At 39.8% G+C, this 14,417-nt stretch overlaps 2 protein-coding genes and 1 long non-coding RNA gene across 13 annotated transcripts in view; all 3 read left to right on the top strand.

Moving 5' to 3' along the window:
• Window positions 1-2,111, top strand: part of LOC306825972 (alpha-1,3-mannosyl-glycoprotein 4-beta-N-acetylglucosaminyltransferase C-like) — a 35,386-nt gene extending 33,275 nt beyond the window's left edge. For 2 of the 3 annotated variants that reach the window (XM_079346975.1, XM_079346974.1), the window contains 3 exons: window positions 175-317; window positions 411-558; window positions 655-2,110. In XM_079346975.1, the coding sequence (XP_079203101.1) occupies window positions 198-317; window positions 411-558; window positions 655-1,823 (1,437 nt within the window). In that variant the 5' untranslated portion in view covers window positions 175-197 and the 3' untranslated portion in view covers window positions 1,824-2,110. Of the gene's footprint in view, window positions 1-174; window positions 318-410; window positions 559-654 lie in introns of all 3 variants that reach the window. The other variant, XM_079346973.1, reaches the window with a different exon arrangement.
• A 1,763-nt stretch (window positions 2,112-3,874) lies between these two features.
• rnf141 (ring finger protein 141) lies at window positions 3,875-13,303 on the top strand. 2 transcript variants are annotated; one of them, XM_079346978.1, is made up of 6 exons: window positions 3,875-4,092; window positions 5,628-5,834; window positions 6,225-6,333; window positions 7,852-8,033; window positions 9,276-9,383; window positions 10,326-13,301. In XM_079346978.1, exons 2-6 carry the CDS (start codon window positions 5,698-5,700, stop codon window positions 10,474-10,476), a joined length of 687 nt encoding a protein of 228 aa, XP_079203104.1. In that variant the 5' UTR covers window positions 3,875-4,092; window positions 5,628-5,697; the 3' UTR covers window positions 10,477-13,301. The 2 variants fall into 2 exon arrangements, with proteins under 2 accessions (XP_079203104.1, XP_079203105.1); XM_079346979.1 differs by lacking the exon at window positions 3,875-4,092 and having other exon boundaries at window positions 5,677-5,834; window positions 10,326-13,303.
• A 390-nt stretch (window positions 13,304-13,693) lies between these two features.
• LOC306825977 overlaps window positions 13,694-14,417 on the top strand; it is a 51,521-nt gene continuing 50,797 nt past the window's right edge. For 2 of the 8 annotated variants that reach the window (XR_013779334.1, XR_013779335.1), the window contains exon 1: window positions 13,720-13,931. This is a non-coding gene — a long non-coding RNA (uncharacterized lncRNA). Of the gene's footprint in view, window positions 13,932-14,417 lie in introns of all 8 variants that reach the window. The other 6 variants (XR_013779328.1, XR_013779329.1, XR_013779330.1 and 3 more) reach the window with 6 other exon arrangements.

Genomic DNA, 14,417 nt, shown 5'->3' on the forward strand with positions numbered 1-14,417 from the left:
CATGGCTTTTTGAACGTTGGACTTTCCCAACTTGAGCTTGACTTAAAGAGGAGATGGCGTTGCCATGGGAATATTTATTTGTGAATATTTATCCGACAGGGTGTATGGTGTATTTTCTGCTCCATGTCTTCCCGTGTGTCCTTTCATGTTCTTTCCTTGTTTGGTTCTCTGCAGTGAGAGACGTGATCTTTGGGCGGATGTGGAAGTGTGCGGATAAGATGAGGTGTTTCAGGAAACGCTCCATGCTGCCCTTCCTCGGCTTCCTCATCACCTTTCTGCTCTTCTTCAACCTCTACATGGATGACGGATATGTGCTGGTGAGACTTCTCGACATTGAGAGGTTGAGGCTTTGTGAAGAGGCTCTTGGCATAATCAATGTACTCTCTGAGCTTTCGTGTCTGTGATTTCAGGAGGCAGAGAAAAGACAGCTGGGAGAGTCGCTGATGCATCCTGCAAACTCTGACAGATACGTCCACACACTCAGAGATCTGTCCAATTTCTCCGGGACTATAAATGTGACGTATCGCTACCTGGCTGGAACCCCTTTGCCCCGCAAAAGTATGCGTTTCGACTGAGCGAATAATATTGTGTGTTTTTCACATATCTGATCGCTAACAAGACATATTGAAGTTCTTTGTCCTTTTCTGTTCACAGAGTATCTTACTATTGGTTTGTCGTCTGTGAAGAGGAAGAAGGGGAATTACCTTCTAGAGACGATCAAATCCATCTTTGATCAGTCCAGTTATGAGGAACTCAAAGAGATTGTGGTTGTGGTCCACCTGGCAGACTTTGACCTGGTGTGGTGTGAAAACCTAGTGCAGGAAATCACCAGAAAGTTTGCTCATCACATCATTGCGGGGCGCCTTCTGGTGATTCACACTCCAGAGGAGTATTATCCGTCTCTGGACGGGTTAAAAAGGAACTACAACGACCCGGAGGACCGGGTTCGTTTCCGCTCCAAGCAGAACGTTGACTACGCTTTCCTCCTGAACTTCTGCACAAACCTCTCTCACTTCTACATGATGCTAGAGGACGACGTGCGCTGCTCCAGGAACTTCCTGACGGCGCTTAAGAAGGTGATCACGTCCAGAGACGGTTCCTACTGGGTGATGCTGGAGTTCTCCAAGCTGGGCTACATCGGGAAGCTGTACCACTCCAGAGATCTTCCCCGGCTGGCTCACTTCCTCCTCATGTTCTACCAGGAGATGCCCTGCGACTGGCTCCTCATCCACTTCAGGGGTCTGCTGGCTCAGAAGGACGTGATCCGCTTTAAGCCCTCGTTGTTCCAGCACATGGGCTACTACTCCTCTTACAAAGGAGCCGAGAACAAACTAAAGGACGACGACTTCGAGGAAGACTCCATCGACATTCCTGACAACCCTCCTGCCAGCCTTTACACAAACATCAACGTCTTCGAGAACTATGACGCCACAAAGGCTTACAGCAGCATCGTTGATGAGTACTTTTGGGGGAAGCTTCCGTGCACCGGAGACTTCTTTGTTATAGTCTTTAATAAGTCGACGAAAATCAGTAGAATAAAGATTGTGACCGGCACAGAGGACAGACAGAATGACATCCTCCACCATGGAGCTGTGGAAGTGGGGCAGAAATCTGTGGAAACCAAACAGGGGCGACAGTGTACGTCTTACATCACGTTAGGAGAGTTTAAAGGTGGAAGCATTGAGGTTACCAACGTGGACCGCAAGATAGGCTTTGACATCGAGTGTGTTCGAATCGTTGTGACTGCCAGTCAGAAAGAATGGCTCATCATAAGAACTATCAGTTTATGGACCACACAGCCCGTCAGTCAGTTTAATAAGTAAAAAAAAACAGAGGAGGTTTTTAAAGGATCTGCTGTATGTACAGTGTTTATTCTGGATGCTATAAGTTCATTTTGAACTGCCTCTGGGTAATATGTGTTTCTGGGATTCAAAGCAATCCATATTTTCTTGGGTTGTTTGGGAATCTATGCTGTAAGCTTGAAATGTGGCGTATTAAAATGACCAAAATGTACAGTATGGAAACTTTATACTCATGTTCATTTTCCTAAACTGAGAATGTGTACATTATAAAATATCAAATTGTTCATACTTCTGCTTCTTTCTTGTTTTGTTTTTAGTGTAGAGCACATTAAAGACGCATCACACCAAGCTTCACCCGACTCACTAGATTTCTAATTGGTCCTTTTTAAAAAAAAAAAACTTTATTAATCCTGTTCAGGGAAATTTACACTCTGTTGTTGAGTCATGCTGCACGAACACGACCCTATGGACGTGGACTGATGGAGAGATGTCAGAGTAAAGAAGGCTGCACATGAAGGAGCACCTGAACTGTTTGGGGTACCTCTCCAATTCCAGCCTTGGACTGCACCAGGACTTGAACCGGCGACCCTCCAGTCCCCAAACCACGTCCCTGCAGACCGAGCTCGCGCTGCTCCTAATATAATCATTTCAAATGATGCTTCAGCTATTTGTTCCTTATCTTTTTTCGTACAGAGGCACAATGAACTCCTTAAAGATTTTAATTATGACCACTGCTCTGACTTCCGCTGAAGCCTGATATTTACTGTTCTCTGCTGCCATCAAGTGGTTCAATGGCATTAACATCCTTTTTTTAATACCTATGTTTCACAAGAATAAAACACACATAAGCCATATTAACATGAACCAAATGAGTTGAAACAAAAAACAAATCAGGGATACAGGAGGTTGCAGGAAAATGCTCACGTCAGAGACCAAGATCACTCAGATCAGGCTGACAGACTTTCCAAAACGCATCTATTTTTGCATGAAGAATATTTGTGAGATATTCCAAATATTCCAGATTTGACTTTACACTATCCTTTAACAGCAGAACCTTTATCACTAATCAATCATACTAATGTATTTTAAGCAGCAAAGGTGAGGATGGTATAACCTCGTGGTTGCAGTGCAGAACCACAAATTGCATCCTTTAGTGTTTGGTCTCGTTAATGAGGAAACCGGATAGAAAACCAAAACCTTTAAAGATCATACCTGAAGGAAGTAACTAGCTTATTTACACCAAGAAACAAAAATTCAAGTAGTTCAATTACTCTTCACATGAACAATATGAAGTGGAAATCACAGTCTGCAGAGAGAGGATGATATCCATCTCCTCCTCAGGTCTCAGACAGGTACAGGTGTCTCTCTGTATGAGGCCCCTCCAGGTGTCGTGGCTGCCAGTTTGTAACAGATGGCTGCAGATAGAGCCAAACCCAAAATGAGCTTTCAGTGAAACACTTAATCTACTGCTTTTTTTTTTAATCATCACATCAACACCCTGAGAGCTATTTTCAGAAGCTGTTTTTTTCTGCACATTTCAGTTCAACAAATCTGTGTCTCTTTCTCTCTTTGATGTCTTCCTTCTGTATCTTATACTAACCCCCTCATATCTGGTCCCTGGAGGTTCGTTCTGCTCTCTGTACAGTCCAATTACCCAAGTCAGTTTTCTACACCCATTATTTCTCTACCTCCACTTGCTTCTTCCAGCTGTATTTAATCTGAATCAATCTCTTGACATGTTCCTCCTGTCGAAAAAGAAAAACAACTTAATGGTTTAGCAGAATGCGAATTTGCACATTGAAGCTTTTGTACTGTGTACAATAGAACAATTCACAACAGAACAGAATAATCTCTTAAAATATATTTTTTTGAGCGGAATTGGAAATAATTCAGAAGTTAAAGATCCTCTAATAATCTTAGTTGTGCATTTCCTCTCCGCAATATTCAAGTTCATATTTATATGAAGTGAAGGCAACTCAGGTATTTATTTTTTGTTATGTTAAATAAATAACACTTGAGCAGGCGAGCTCGTGTTATCCGACAATTCATGAACGCATCATGAGCAAGTGGACGCCACCCTCTGACGTCATCGTAATGCGCCCGTGTTATGCCATCACAAACAGAAACCTAAAACAGAAAGCTAATGTGAAAGTTTAAGCTCCTGCCTCTTTGTCACGGATATATTTTAAAAAAGAAGAGTCTCAAATATATCTTACGGTAGAGAAATAGTATGTCCATGTTGTCTTTTTGTTCGGTTTTGGATATTTTTCGTCGCTGTCTTCGTGTTATGGTGAGTGTTATGTATATTTATGCTCCTTGTTGTTTACATAATATTGTTTAGTTTGTGTTTTAATTTGAGTTTCTGACATGTTTCAAATGAGACACGAGGCTCGCTGTTATTTCTACACTGACATTTAATGAATTTAAAGTTATCTAATTGATTAACAGGAGGTTTTCACGTCAAGCTGAAACAGATGTTAATGCTCATCTGTCAGCTGCTTCAAATAAGAAACTTTTATTTATTTATCTTACACCAAGAATGTGCAGTTTCACAGCAGCAACAAAAAAAATCACATAATGCACGATAAAATAATTTTTCAGCGAACAAAAAATAAAATGATAATAATAACATAATATAAAATAAATAATTGAGGAGCCAAAAATGATCTGAAGTTCTTATAAATGTCTGAACTTTCACAAGTTGGCATGATTCATGAAACATTTCACCTAATAAACAATGATTTAGTTTTATTAAAGCTGAGATGTTGTTTTTAATAAAAGAGCGATTATATCTGAAGAAAGATTTTGTGGTTTTATTGAATATTTTAAACTAAAATCACTTGAAATAAATACGACACAAGTATTTCTGCATTGTTTACATTTTTCATCTTTATTTATTTTCTGTGTCGTCTTCCTTAACGTGTGTCCAAACGACAGACACGTTGCTTCCATGTTAAAGATTAGACGTGAAAATAATCATCAAAATATTCAACACGGGCGTGATTACATCGGTTAGAGTTTCTGAATGTTGGTTTTGATTAATTTTCGATGAATTGTCCAATCCTAGTCACAGTGCACTTAAAAAACTTGTACTGTTACACCGAATAATGTGATTTGATTAAGTAAGGGATCGGAGTTTCTCACAGATTCACGTCAGGGTTAAAGGTTTTTGTTTTTTTAAAGGAGGATTTGAGATCAGAAAACCGAGATCTTTGTGGTTGGCATTGACTTGTTCAGATGAAGCGAAAACTACAGAATCGTGTTTCACTCGTGAATTGTCTTCCCACTGCCATGACAGCAAGATCATGAAGATTAAATGATCATTGTGCTGTAATGTTTTGTGACGTGTGGTTGGTTTGTTGTTATATTTTAACCACAAGATTTAATTTTTAATGAGAGATTTTTTCCATTAATGTCAGCATGCATACTAGATAAATATTATTATTATTATTATTATTATTATTATTTTTAATTCCTGTACAGTCTTATTATGAGGCGCAAATCTCTTCCTGTTTCAATATGATGACTCCCTGTGTACAAAGCCATGACTGGTAAATTTAACTAGTTTGTTATTTTCCACCTGAGTGCGACCTCATCCATCACGTCTGGGACGGAAACTAGACTCGAAGCCCGATCCTTTATTTATGAATTTCAGTCACACTTTGCCTCTTGATGACATTCGACCTGAAAGAGACACAGAAGGGTGTGAAGACTAAAACACAAGTCTTTATGAGGGTCTGGTCATGTTGAACTGATCCTGAATAGTGGAAGAGTTCTGGATAAGACAAAAACAAATGTGCGTATTAACCTTTTGTTTCCCACCAGGCTCTGCCCAACTGAATGAGGAGCGGTCTTCTGTCGGTGTTGTCTCTGAAGTGCTGCTGCAGCAGCCAGGATGGGCCAGCAGCTCTCAGGTCAGGGGGTGATGACCCGTCTGCCTGAGAAGCTGATGAAACATGCCGGACTTGTGCGTGACAGCGGCTACCTAACGTACGAGGAGTTTCTGGCGAGAGTTTCTGAACTAAATGACGTGTAAGTCATTTGCACATGTTCAAACAAAAACAACAGCTTTCCCTCAGGAGTTGTTCGATCTTCAACCATGCAGACATTCATCTGTTTACATCATTTTTTAAATGTCGAGGAGGTGCAGCTGAATTTGTCCCCACTATTCCTCCTCTTTGAATGTTCTTTGCTTATACTTTTTGATAGCTTCTTATCGTCATGGCAACAAAAAAACGACACTCTGTCAAAGACACTCTCGGCTAATATATATCAATGAGTAACATATAGACAGATGTGTGTGTGTGTGTGTTTTGCTGTCTAGCTGTACAGTTTACTGCTCCAGCAATCAGCAGTGAGAGTAAACACGTGCTTTTTGATCGAGGTGATAATACGCGCTCTCTTCTTTGCACCATCTCTCAGTACGGCCAAGCTAGCGTCTGGGCAGCAGAAGCACCTGCTGTTTGAGGTTCAGCCAGGATCCGATGCCACAGCTCTGTGGAAAGTGGCTGTCAGGGTCCTCTGTACCAAGGTGAGAGCAAAGAGACGAGCACACAGATCACACACCAGCGAGAGCATCTGTACAAGACCGTCGTCTTCTTATAGGAGAGAGTACAACTAAGCGCTTTATTTACTTATGTGCTGGAGAAGATGTGTTCAGTCAGGGATGATTAACATGTCTTCACTTGTTCAGGTAACCTGTGACATTTACATGCAAAGTCTTTATTTGATTGTGTTTTATTTTATTAGATCGATCCGTTTAAAAACCTCACGCTGAGCATGTATATTATTTAGACACTCATGTGGATGACAATAGGAGATGAGTCAAGATGAATCGCGATAAACAGATTCAAAGGCGTCAAGGTTCACATCGGCGCTCTGAAATATGAAATCTCAATAACACGGTGAGCGTCAGCAGCTGCAGAGCAAGAATCAGAGATTGAGGACGCACCACCGTCTTTTAAATCGGAGGAGATAAGATAGATAGATAGATAGATAGATAGATAGATAGATAGATAGATAGATAGATAGGTTCTTGATCCCAAGGGAAATTGAAGGCATCCAGTAGCAGTATACAGACAGGCAGGACACAAGACATTAGTTACAATACACACCCGCTGTCCCCCCTCCCCTCTGTATACAATAATCCCCAAACAAGATTTAGCAGCCCCTATGTGACTAAGAGTAAACATAATTACAGGTTAAACCTGTGCAGTTAGCATTAGCATTAGATTTAAACTTATATAGCATAAATGTACATAACCTGTGAAGGAGAGAAAAACATAATACTAAATACTGGTGGGAGCATTTTGTCTTCACCAAGACAGGAAATGAGGTGAGAAGATAACAGACTGTGTGCACATATTGCAAGATGACAGGAAACTACACGAATAGAAACAACAAACATGATGCAGCATTTAATGACAGCACAATGAAGAAGCTCCAATCAGCTAAGAAAGAACTAACATTAAAAGGTCAAACAACACTGATGAGCAGGTTATCAGCCTCTAAAGGAATCTGTTTCACTCATCATTTGTCTACACGACAGCCTCATTTTGTTAAGCCTCATGGCTGTTGACTTTGTTCATTTTATCCAGTTTCAGTGATTCTTCCTCAAGTTCATCTTTTTTATTGCTCGGGCTTCCTCTCTCTTGTGTATTATCTGAGAGGCTGTTCGAGGAAATACAGCAATAAACCCAGCATGTGAGTGCATACGTTGGCTCAGAATAACCGGACGCCTTATGGTTTTGTGTGAAGATAAGACACTCGATCTTGTACTTTCTCTCTGTGAGGGGGCGAGTCTGTATAGTGAGTTAGTTCTGTTTTTATGCCAAAAAAGGGACATTTGAAGTTATTGCAGGCAGAAACATTTTCTTGAATTATTCCTCTTGCACTTATTTGTAGTCAGTCTGCATTTTATTTAGTTTGAATATTTAGTTTAAAACTGACCAAAAACGGACAAACATTCGAATGCCTGTGATGCTCCATCTAAAAACTGACTACACCATTGTGTCATACGAGTCACTCTGTTGCCTTTGCCTCCTGCCAGATCAACAAAGAGAACGGTATGGTGGAAGCATCACGCATCATGAACCTGTACCAGTTTATCCAGCTGTATCGTGACATCACCAGCCAGGCTGCAGAGGTGCTGTCTGCAGAGGGCGCCAGCGAGGGCCCGTCTGCCCAGCTGCCCTCCACAGAGTCCTGCCAGGCCAGCATGTGGATGGGCAGGTGGGTGCATGAAGTAGTTTCCACGACTTTTACAGCGTCTACCTGAAAGCCACATTATTCTCTTTAATGTTTCCATAGGGAGTTAGCAGTTTGTAGAGAGAAGTTGAGCAGAACCAGACTTATGTTGAGCGTGTGCTGATCCTGTAGAATGAAAGATGGATAAAGACAAAGAAACAACAACAGCAGGTACAACAGACCTGAAGCTACAATGCCAGTATCAGTGGTAAAAGCACGTTTGGTATTAGCATGAACAGCAAAGTTCACAAACAGCAGTTTGAGGTTGAACAGATTAACATTCATTTAGAGCTTGATTTCAGTTTGAATTGCTCCTCGGGGACAAAAAAAGTTGAATTTGAACATTTATATTAACAATAATAGATGAAGACTAATATAAAAGATTACACATTATCCTCCTTTTGAACCATTCAAAATAAGTATCAGAGCTCCTCAAAACATGTGTGACGTGTGCTGATCTAAATCCACTCTGATCCTGTATTTGATCATGTCTATAAACCCCTCTATTTCAGCCCTGCTCAGAACAGGCTGTTTCTGTGTGTGTAGCTTTAAATATGTAAATGAGCTGTGTCTGACCACGCCCCCTCTCTGGAAGGGCTCAGGTGGCTCAGGCTTTCTTGCTCCATGTCCTATTGTTTACGGTCAGAGGGCAGAACAAACACCTAGCTGTGGGAGTGTCACCCACCTGGGGGAGGGGCTACTGCCCTTTGTGATGTCATGAAGGGAAAATCTGCAAACTGCCTGTTTGAGCACACTTGGAGCCGGCAGAAGACGGAGAGGATGGACTAGATGGTTTGAAGACAGACTAGAGACACTTACAGTATTAGAGGAACATGCTAACATGTATTTTGCATGTGAGCTTTATTAGCTGTAGCTGTTGGAATCAGTTGTGAGCAACAGAAAAGTTAGAAAAGTTTTTCTCTTAATGACCTGCAGGCTGCTGAAAGGATGGATTTTACAACAGATTTTGCACTAGGATCTCTGTTTATCCCTTTGGATAATTTCCAATCCTGGGGGGATCTAGAGCTGACTGAAGGGATCATTTTTAAATTCTCATGCATTTTTACAGCACGCTGTCAGGCGGATATTTTAATACTTTCATTCTGAGCTCCTCGAAATGCATCACACCTCGGGCATTTCATTTTGAATAGAGTTTTTTGAAAGTACCTTCCTCCTTAGGAAATAATTCGAGGTGTTTCTCTCTCTCCTGTCTGTGGGCGCATGCAGAGTGAAGCAGCTGACTGATCAGGAGGAGTGCTGCATCTGCATGGATGGAAACGCCGACCTTATTCTGCCCTGCGCACACAGCTTCTGTCAGAAGTGCATTGACAAATGGTAAGATGATTCACGGAGCTTGAACTCATTAAAATGTTTTTTTCTTTAAAGTTGTCACGGAAAAGTTGAAGTCTCTCATAGTTTAGACCAGTGTTTCCAAAATTGTTTTGAAATTGACAAAACATTGCAAACCAATTCACAATTGGTCTCGTATATAAAGAGTGAGAGAGACAAATTTGTGCATAAATTAACATTTCTGACCATGATTATCATGTATCTTGAATAGATTAACCAGCCATTTTGTTTCACGTATGTGTTATTGAAAACATATACACATATTAAATACGTAAGCTTTAAAGGCTATATCATTGTTTTTTATTGTTATCATCAGGGAAACATATCTTACATTTTAATTACTTTTAAATCAGGCAAAAATAAACTTTTGCATTTTAGGAAGTTAACAGGTTCTCTTTTCCTCATCAGCTAAAAAACAAACAGTTATCAGAACAATATGAGCATTCAGTCGCCCACGTTTCATTAAGGTTTTTTGTAAATCCTCACGCCTGTTATCAGAATCATGGCTTGTGTTTAAGAGCAGCTAATGTTGTCAAACAATCAATTGAACAGTCAAAAAATAACAAATGTGTTAATCACAGCAGGTATATTTAATGTCAGATCTCCTGAGGCACATTGCCATTGACTTATCATGATACTTCGTTTTGTATACATCTAGTTGTTTCACTGAGACCTTGCTAATGTGACACGTGAGCAAGTGGTTTCATACTGAACGTGGTCAGAGTGGTCAGAACGGACTTCCTCAGGAACCGCTCCATTTTTAAGGCATAAGGCTCTGTAGCCAATCATTGAACCCCGGTCGGCGCGAAGACGTCTGCGTTGTTAGAATCTTGGAGGTGCGCTCAGACTCTCACCTGCGGGTCTCTAGGAATCACTGGTTTAAACAACAACGATTGTTATTTCACGCTCTCATTCACGTCTTTGCAGGAGTGGGCAATGCCGCAACTGTCCAATATGTCGCCTGCAAGTCACCGCTGCCAATGAATCGTGGGTAATGCCTGATTTCCCCACAGAGGACGACATGGCTGGATACATCCTCAACTTGGCCGACGAAGCGGGCCACCCTCACAGGCCTTAACACGCAACACACTGAGCCAGTTCAAAAAAACAAGGGGAATTAAAACACATCAAGTAGACTCTACCTGTTGAAACACAAAACTTCTCTTTCACTGTAGAGGAGACCGTGTTTGTTTGTTTGTTTTCCTGGAAAGCTAACAAGGGCATAGGACTGTGTTTCCAGCTTCTTACGATGTTTATTGAGAGGATCAGAAAATGAAACGTTACCTCTTTTAAATCCCTAAAAATGTCCCAGGATTCTCTTTGTAACCGAGTACTGTAGATGTGGTGCTGTATGGGCAATTTGTGGGATTACCCGGAGTTAAAATTCCCTATTTGTAATTATTGATCCAGCACACAGAAGAATCAAAATTCTCTGGTTAATTTTTGCAACATAGGAGGAGAAAACTTAAGCTGGCACTTTGTCGTAGTTGTTGTCCTTTCATGTTTATACGAAGGGGGGGCTAACGCTCAGGCGGGTCAGCAGGTGGTTTGCACAGCTCAGCACAAAGTCGAGATTTAGTTCACCTGGTTTTGTCCTAAAGCTCCTGTGAGGAACTTTTGTTTTGTGGTGAATTTGGCGCCCCCTTGTGGACAAAGTGGTATCTCTTTCAGATTATGTCCTGTACACGTCAAACATCTCACTCGATCCACAATGTTTGGCTTGGAAAAAATTTAAAAACAGCTGTTTCAGCAGCATGCAGCCAAACACCTCCTTCACTTCATATGGTCTTGTTTGCTTCAGTAGATCATAGAGTGGCACCAGTATAAATTTCAGTTTGTAATTATCAGATAAGAACTCCTCACAGGAGCTTTAACAACAACAAAATTATCCAACCAGCACCTCTAAACCACTCAGATTAACATTGTCTTGTTTGTTTACTCAGAACTGGTGTTGTAGAAGTCAAAGTCTCAAGACCAATATCGAGACCACTTTCTGAAGGGGTCAGAATCGAGAAAGCTTTTTTCTCGCTCTCAGACTGGGCAGACTGGATTTTAAATTCAAGACCAGTAAAGACCACCACCGGCAGGATATTTTTCCAAGTTGTTACTGTGAGGGAAGGAAAACGCTCCTATCTAAAATAACAAATAATTTCAATTCATTTGTAGCTTGATTTTAATTAGGTTCCCGGTGTTACAGCAGTAAGATTGATGGTCTTGTTTCAGTCTCAGCCTGCCTGGGCTTGGTCTCGTCTCAGTCTCGATCCCTAAAAGGTTCGGTCTTGGAGCGCTCTGGTCTCAAGTATGTCTTGTTCTTGGTTGGTGTGGTCTCGATTACAACACTTTCAAGAACCAAAATGTACAAACAAAACTAAAAGTTGTTAAAAACCTCTTTAGTTTGGACATATCTTTTATTTTATCTTCATGAAAATATTTTTCCTTACTTCACTCTAATTGGCCTGATTGCTGAATTTAGCTCATATTAGTTTGATCTTAAGTTGTGTTCTTGTCCTTGTGTGTGTTGTATTACGTTTTGTCGTGTGTGTTGTTGCTGTGATGTTTTCAATCTACTTGGTGATAAAAAAACAGTGAGTTAAATTACTTCCTTAGTGACTTGCTAAACTTTAAAGGTGCTGGTGGATTTGTTTTGTTTTGTTTCGATGGGGACAAGGCTAGCCATTTCCCTCCGTTTCCAGTACTTGTGCTAAGCTAAGCTGACAAGCTGCTGATCGTCGCCATAAATACCAAGAAACAGAAAGTGTTTAACCCCACACGCAGTGTCCGCTCGACCTTTGAACCTGATTACTTTCCATAAGTGAAGCTGTCCTGATGCTCTGCATGTTTATACCTTACATGTCTGACGAGCCATCCAGAGAAAAACTGAAGTTCTGATCCACGTCAGAACCCGACACAGTGACTGACACTCTTCCTGATACACACAGATAATTACTTTGATTTAAATGACTTGGCTTGCTGTTGTGTCTTCTTCACTGTTGGAAATAACCACTGTTTGTCAACTATACTGTTGTTATCCTTTTATTTTGTGTAGATATATTTTTTTAATTTACCAGTGCTTATTCTTACTTTATTGCTGTATTTAAATTCACAAAACAACCTTATATATCTTTGCTCTGAACTTGCCTAAAATGAAATGTTAAAGATTTAATTGGAGAGGCAGCTTTCATTTACAAGTGGACTCTTCTAGAAAAGCATTGAAGAACTGTTTAGCAGATCACACTAAGAAACTCCTTTTTAAAAGAAAAAAAGGACGTAGTTGTGATTCGTGATGATTTCATGAGTGATAAATAATTTATTTGAGTGATAAATTCCCATATAACTGATATATGATGCATTATTTTACGTTGTTATAATGTTGGTAAGGGGGGAGTTACTCGACAAATACTCGAGACTAAAGTTATGTTGGTCTTTCCAATCTCGAGCTTCTTATTTCTTTAACAGATATATTATTTCTGGTTTTTTTTTTGAAGAAAGTAAAACTTAAGTTGACCAAAAGAATCTTTTGATTGTAAATGCTGACAGATCACAGTTTGAAACTTCACCGTAGCTTTCTTGATGTTACGCTTCAGCAACAGATGATTTTATCTCAATTTGAAGACATTATTATACAACACGGTACCGCTTCTTCTTCTTCAGCAGTTTAGATGAAGCAGGAAAGGTGAAGGAGGAGGAGGAGGGGGATCAGAGATCGAGTCTTGTCTTTGGCTGTGTGGTTTATGCTAAGTAAAGCAAACAATGAGGGAAATGTAAACACCAACACAAACAGGACCCTGTAAGATGACTTCATTATAGATTACTATAAACTATCTGATCCTACACAGACTGTATTGAAAATGCAAAGATCTGAACATAATTGTATTGTCCTTAATAAACTTTTTGCACTTTATGACTTTGTGTATGTTGGATCGAAACAAGGTTCAGCCAGTGTCATTTTTCACTTGAAATCATTCAAACAGGTTTTATTACTGGTCATAAAAAGCCATTTATCCTGGTCATTTCCAAATGAAAAGAAAATATCACAAAAATTAAAGAAAACACTTGAAATGTTGGGGATCAAATTAAAATACAAAACCGAGAATAAAGTGAACATTTCACAAAATTGTGTTTCAACTTATCCTTCGTAGTTCAACTATTTCCCCCTATATTAGTAACTTTTTTTATCACAATTATTTATTATTATAATTGATATAACTGATAAATAAATGCAATTCTAAAAATCTGTTTTTATTTTTTTTTTAAATTAAACTAGTACATCAACATATTTGAAGTGTTTGACATAAGAACAATCAAAAACATAATTGCAAGAAAATATTTTTCACTTTATTGCCTGATCAGCCTGAATTTATTATTGAATTTATTAACCAGAAACACATTTGCAGTCTGTGCCAAAAACCTTCTTTTATGAAAAAATGTTTATCCCTCAGAAATGTGCACGAGCCAGCTGCGCAGTTTAACCTCCATGATCAACCTTTGGATGAGTCACTCATATTTTTCACATAATAATTCACATAACAGCGGGTGAGTTTGTAAATGTTTCTATCATGGAGTTAATGAGTATAAAGTTCGTGAATATTCTTAGTTTAAGCTTTTTAAGCAGCTCTTTATTCCGCTAACCGCTAACTGCTAACTGTAGCGCTAACGAACCGTTGTGTCACCGATTCGGTGTCTCTGGTTTCGGAAGTAACTGTTCCCACTCACATCCATTTAGTTCCCACTCACATCCATTTACGCTTGCTAAAATACCATTATAAACATGTTAAAGCCTGCAACCACCGATTATGTACACATAACGGAATCAATGTACTACGTTTGACCATAGTCATTGTTATAGTGAGTGATTATACTCCTTTATTTTACACCTTATTCATGTTAGAAGTTGCCTTTTATATGTAAAATTCATCTGGTATAAAAAGTGAAGTCTGCTGCTGAATCCTTCCTGACTCCTAAAGAAATGACCTCACTAAATCTATCTGCATGTTTCTCTGTTTGATTATCCTCTTTTTT

Source organism: Symphodus melops (genome assembly GCF_947650265.1).
Source record: "Symphodus melops genome assembly, chromosome: 6".
NCBI classification, from domain to species: Eukaryota; Metazoa; Chordata; class Actinopteri; order Labriformes; family Labridae; genus Symphodus; species Symphodus melops.

Excerpts from the sequence above, each read along its gene's own strand:
- rnf141 (XM_079346978.1), top strand. The coding sequence starts at position 5,698 with ATGGGCCAGCAGCTCTCAGGTCAGGGGGTGATGACCCGTCTGCCTGAG. Across the intron at positions 5,835-6,224 it reads GTTTCTGAACTAAATGACGT|TACGGCCAAGCTAGCGTCTG; the intron begins GTAAGTCATTTG and ends ACCATCTCTCAG. Across the intron at positions 9,384-10,325 it reads CAGAAGTGCATTGACAAATG|GAGTGGGCAATGCCGCAACT; the intron begins GTAAGATGATTC and ends ACGTCTTTGCAG.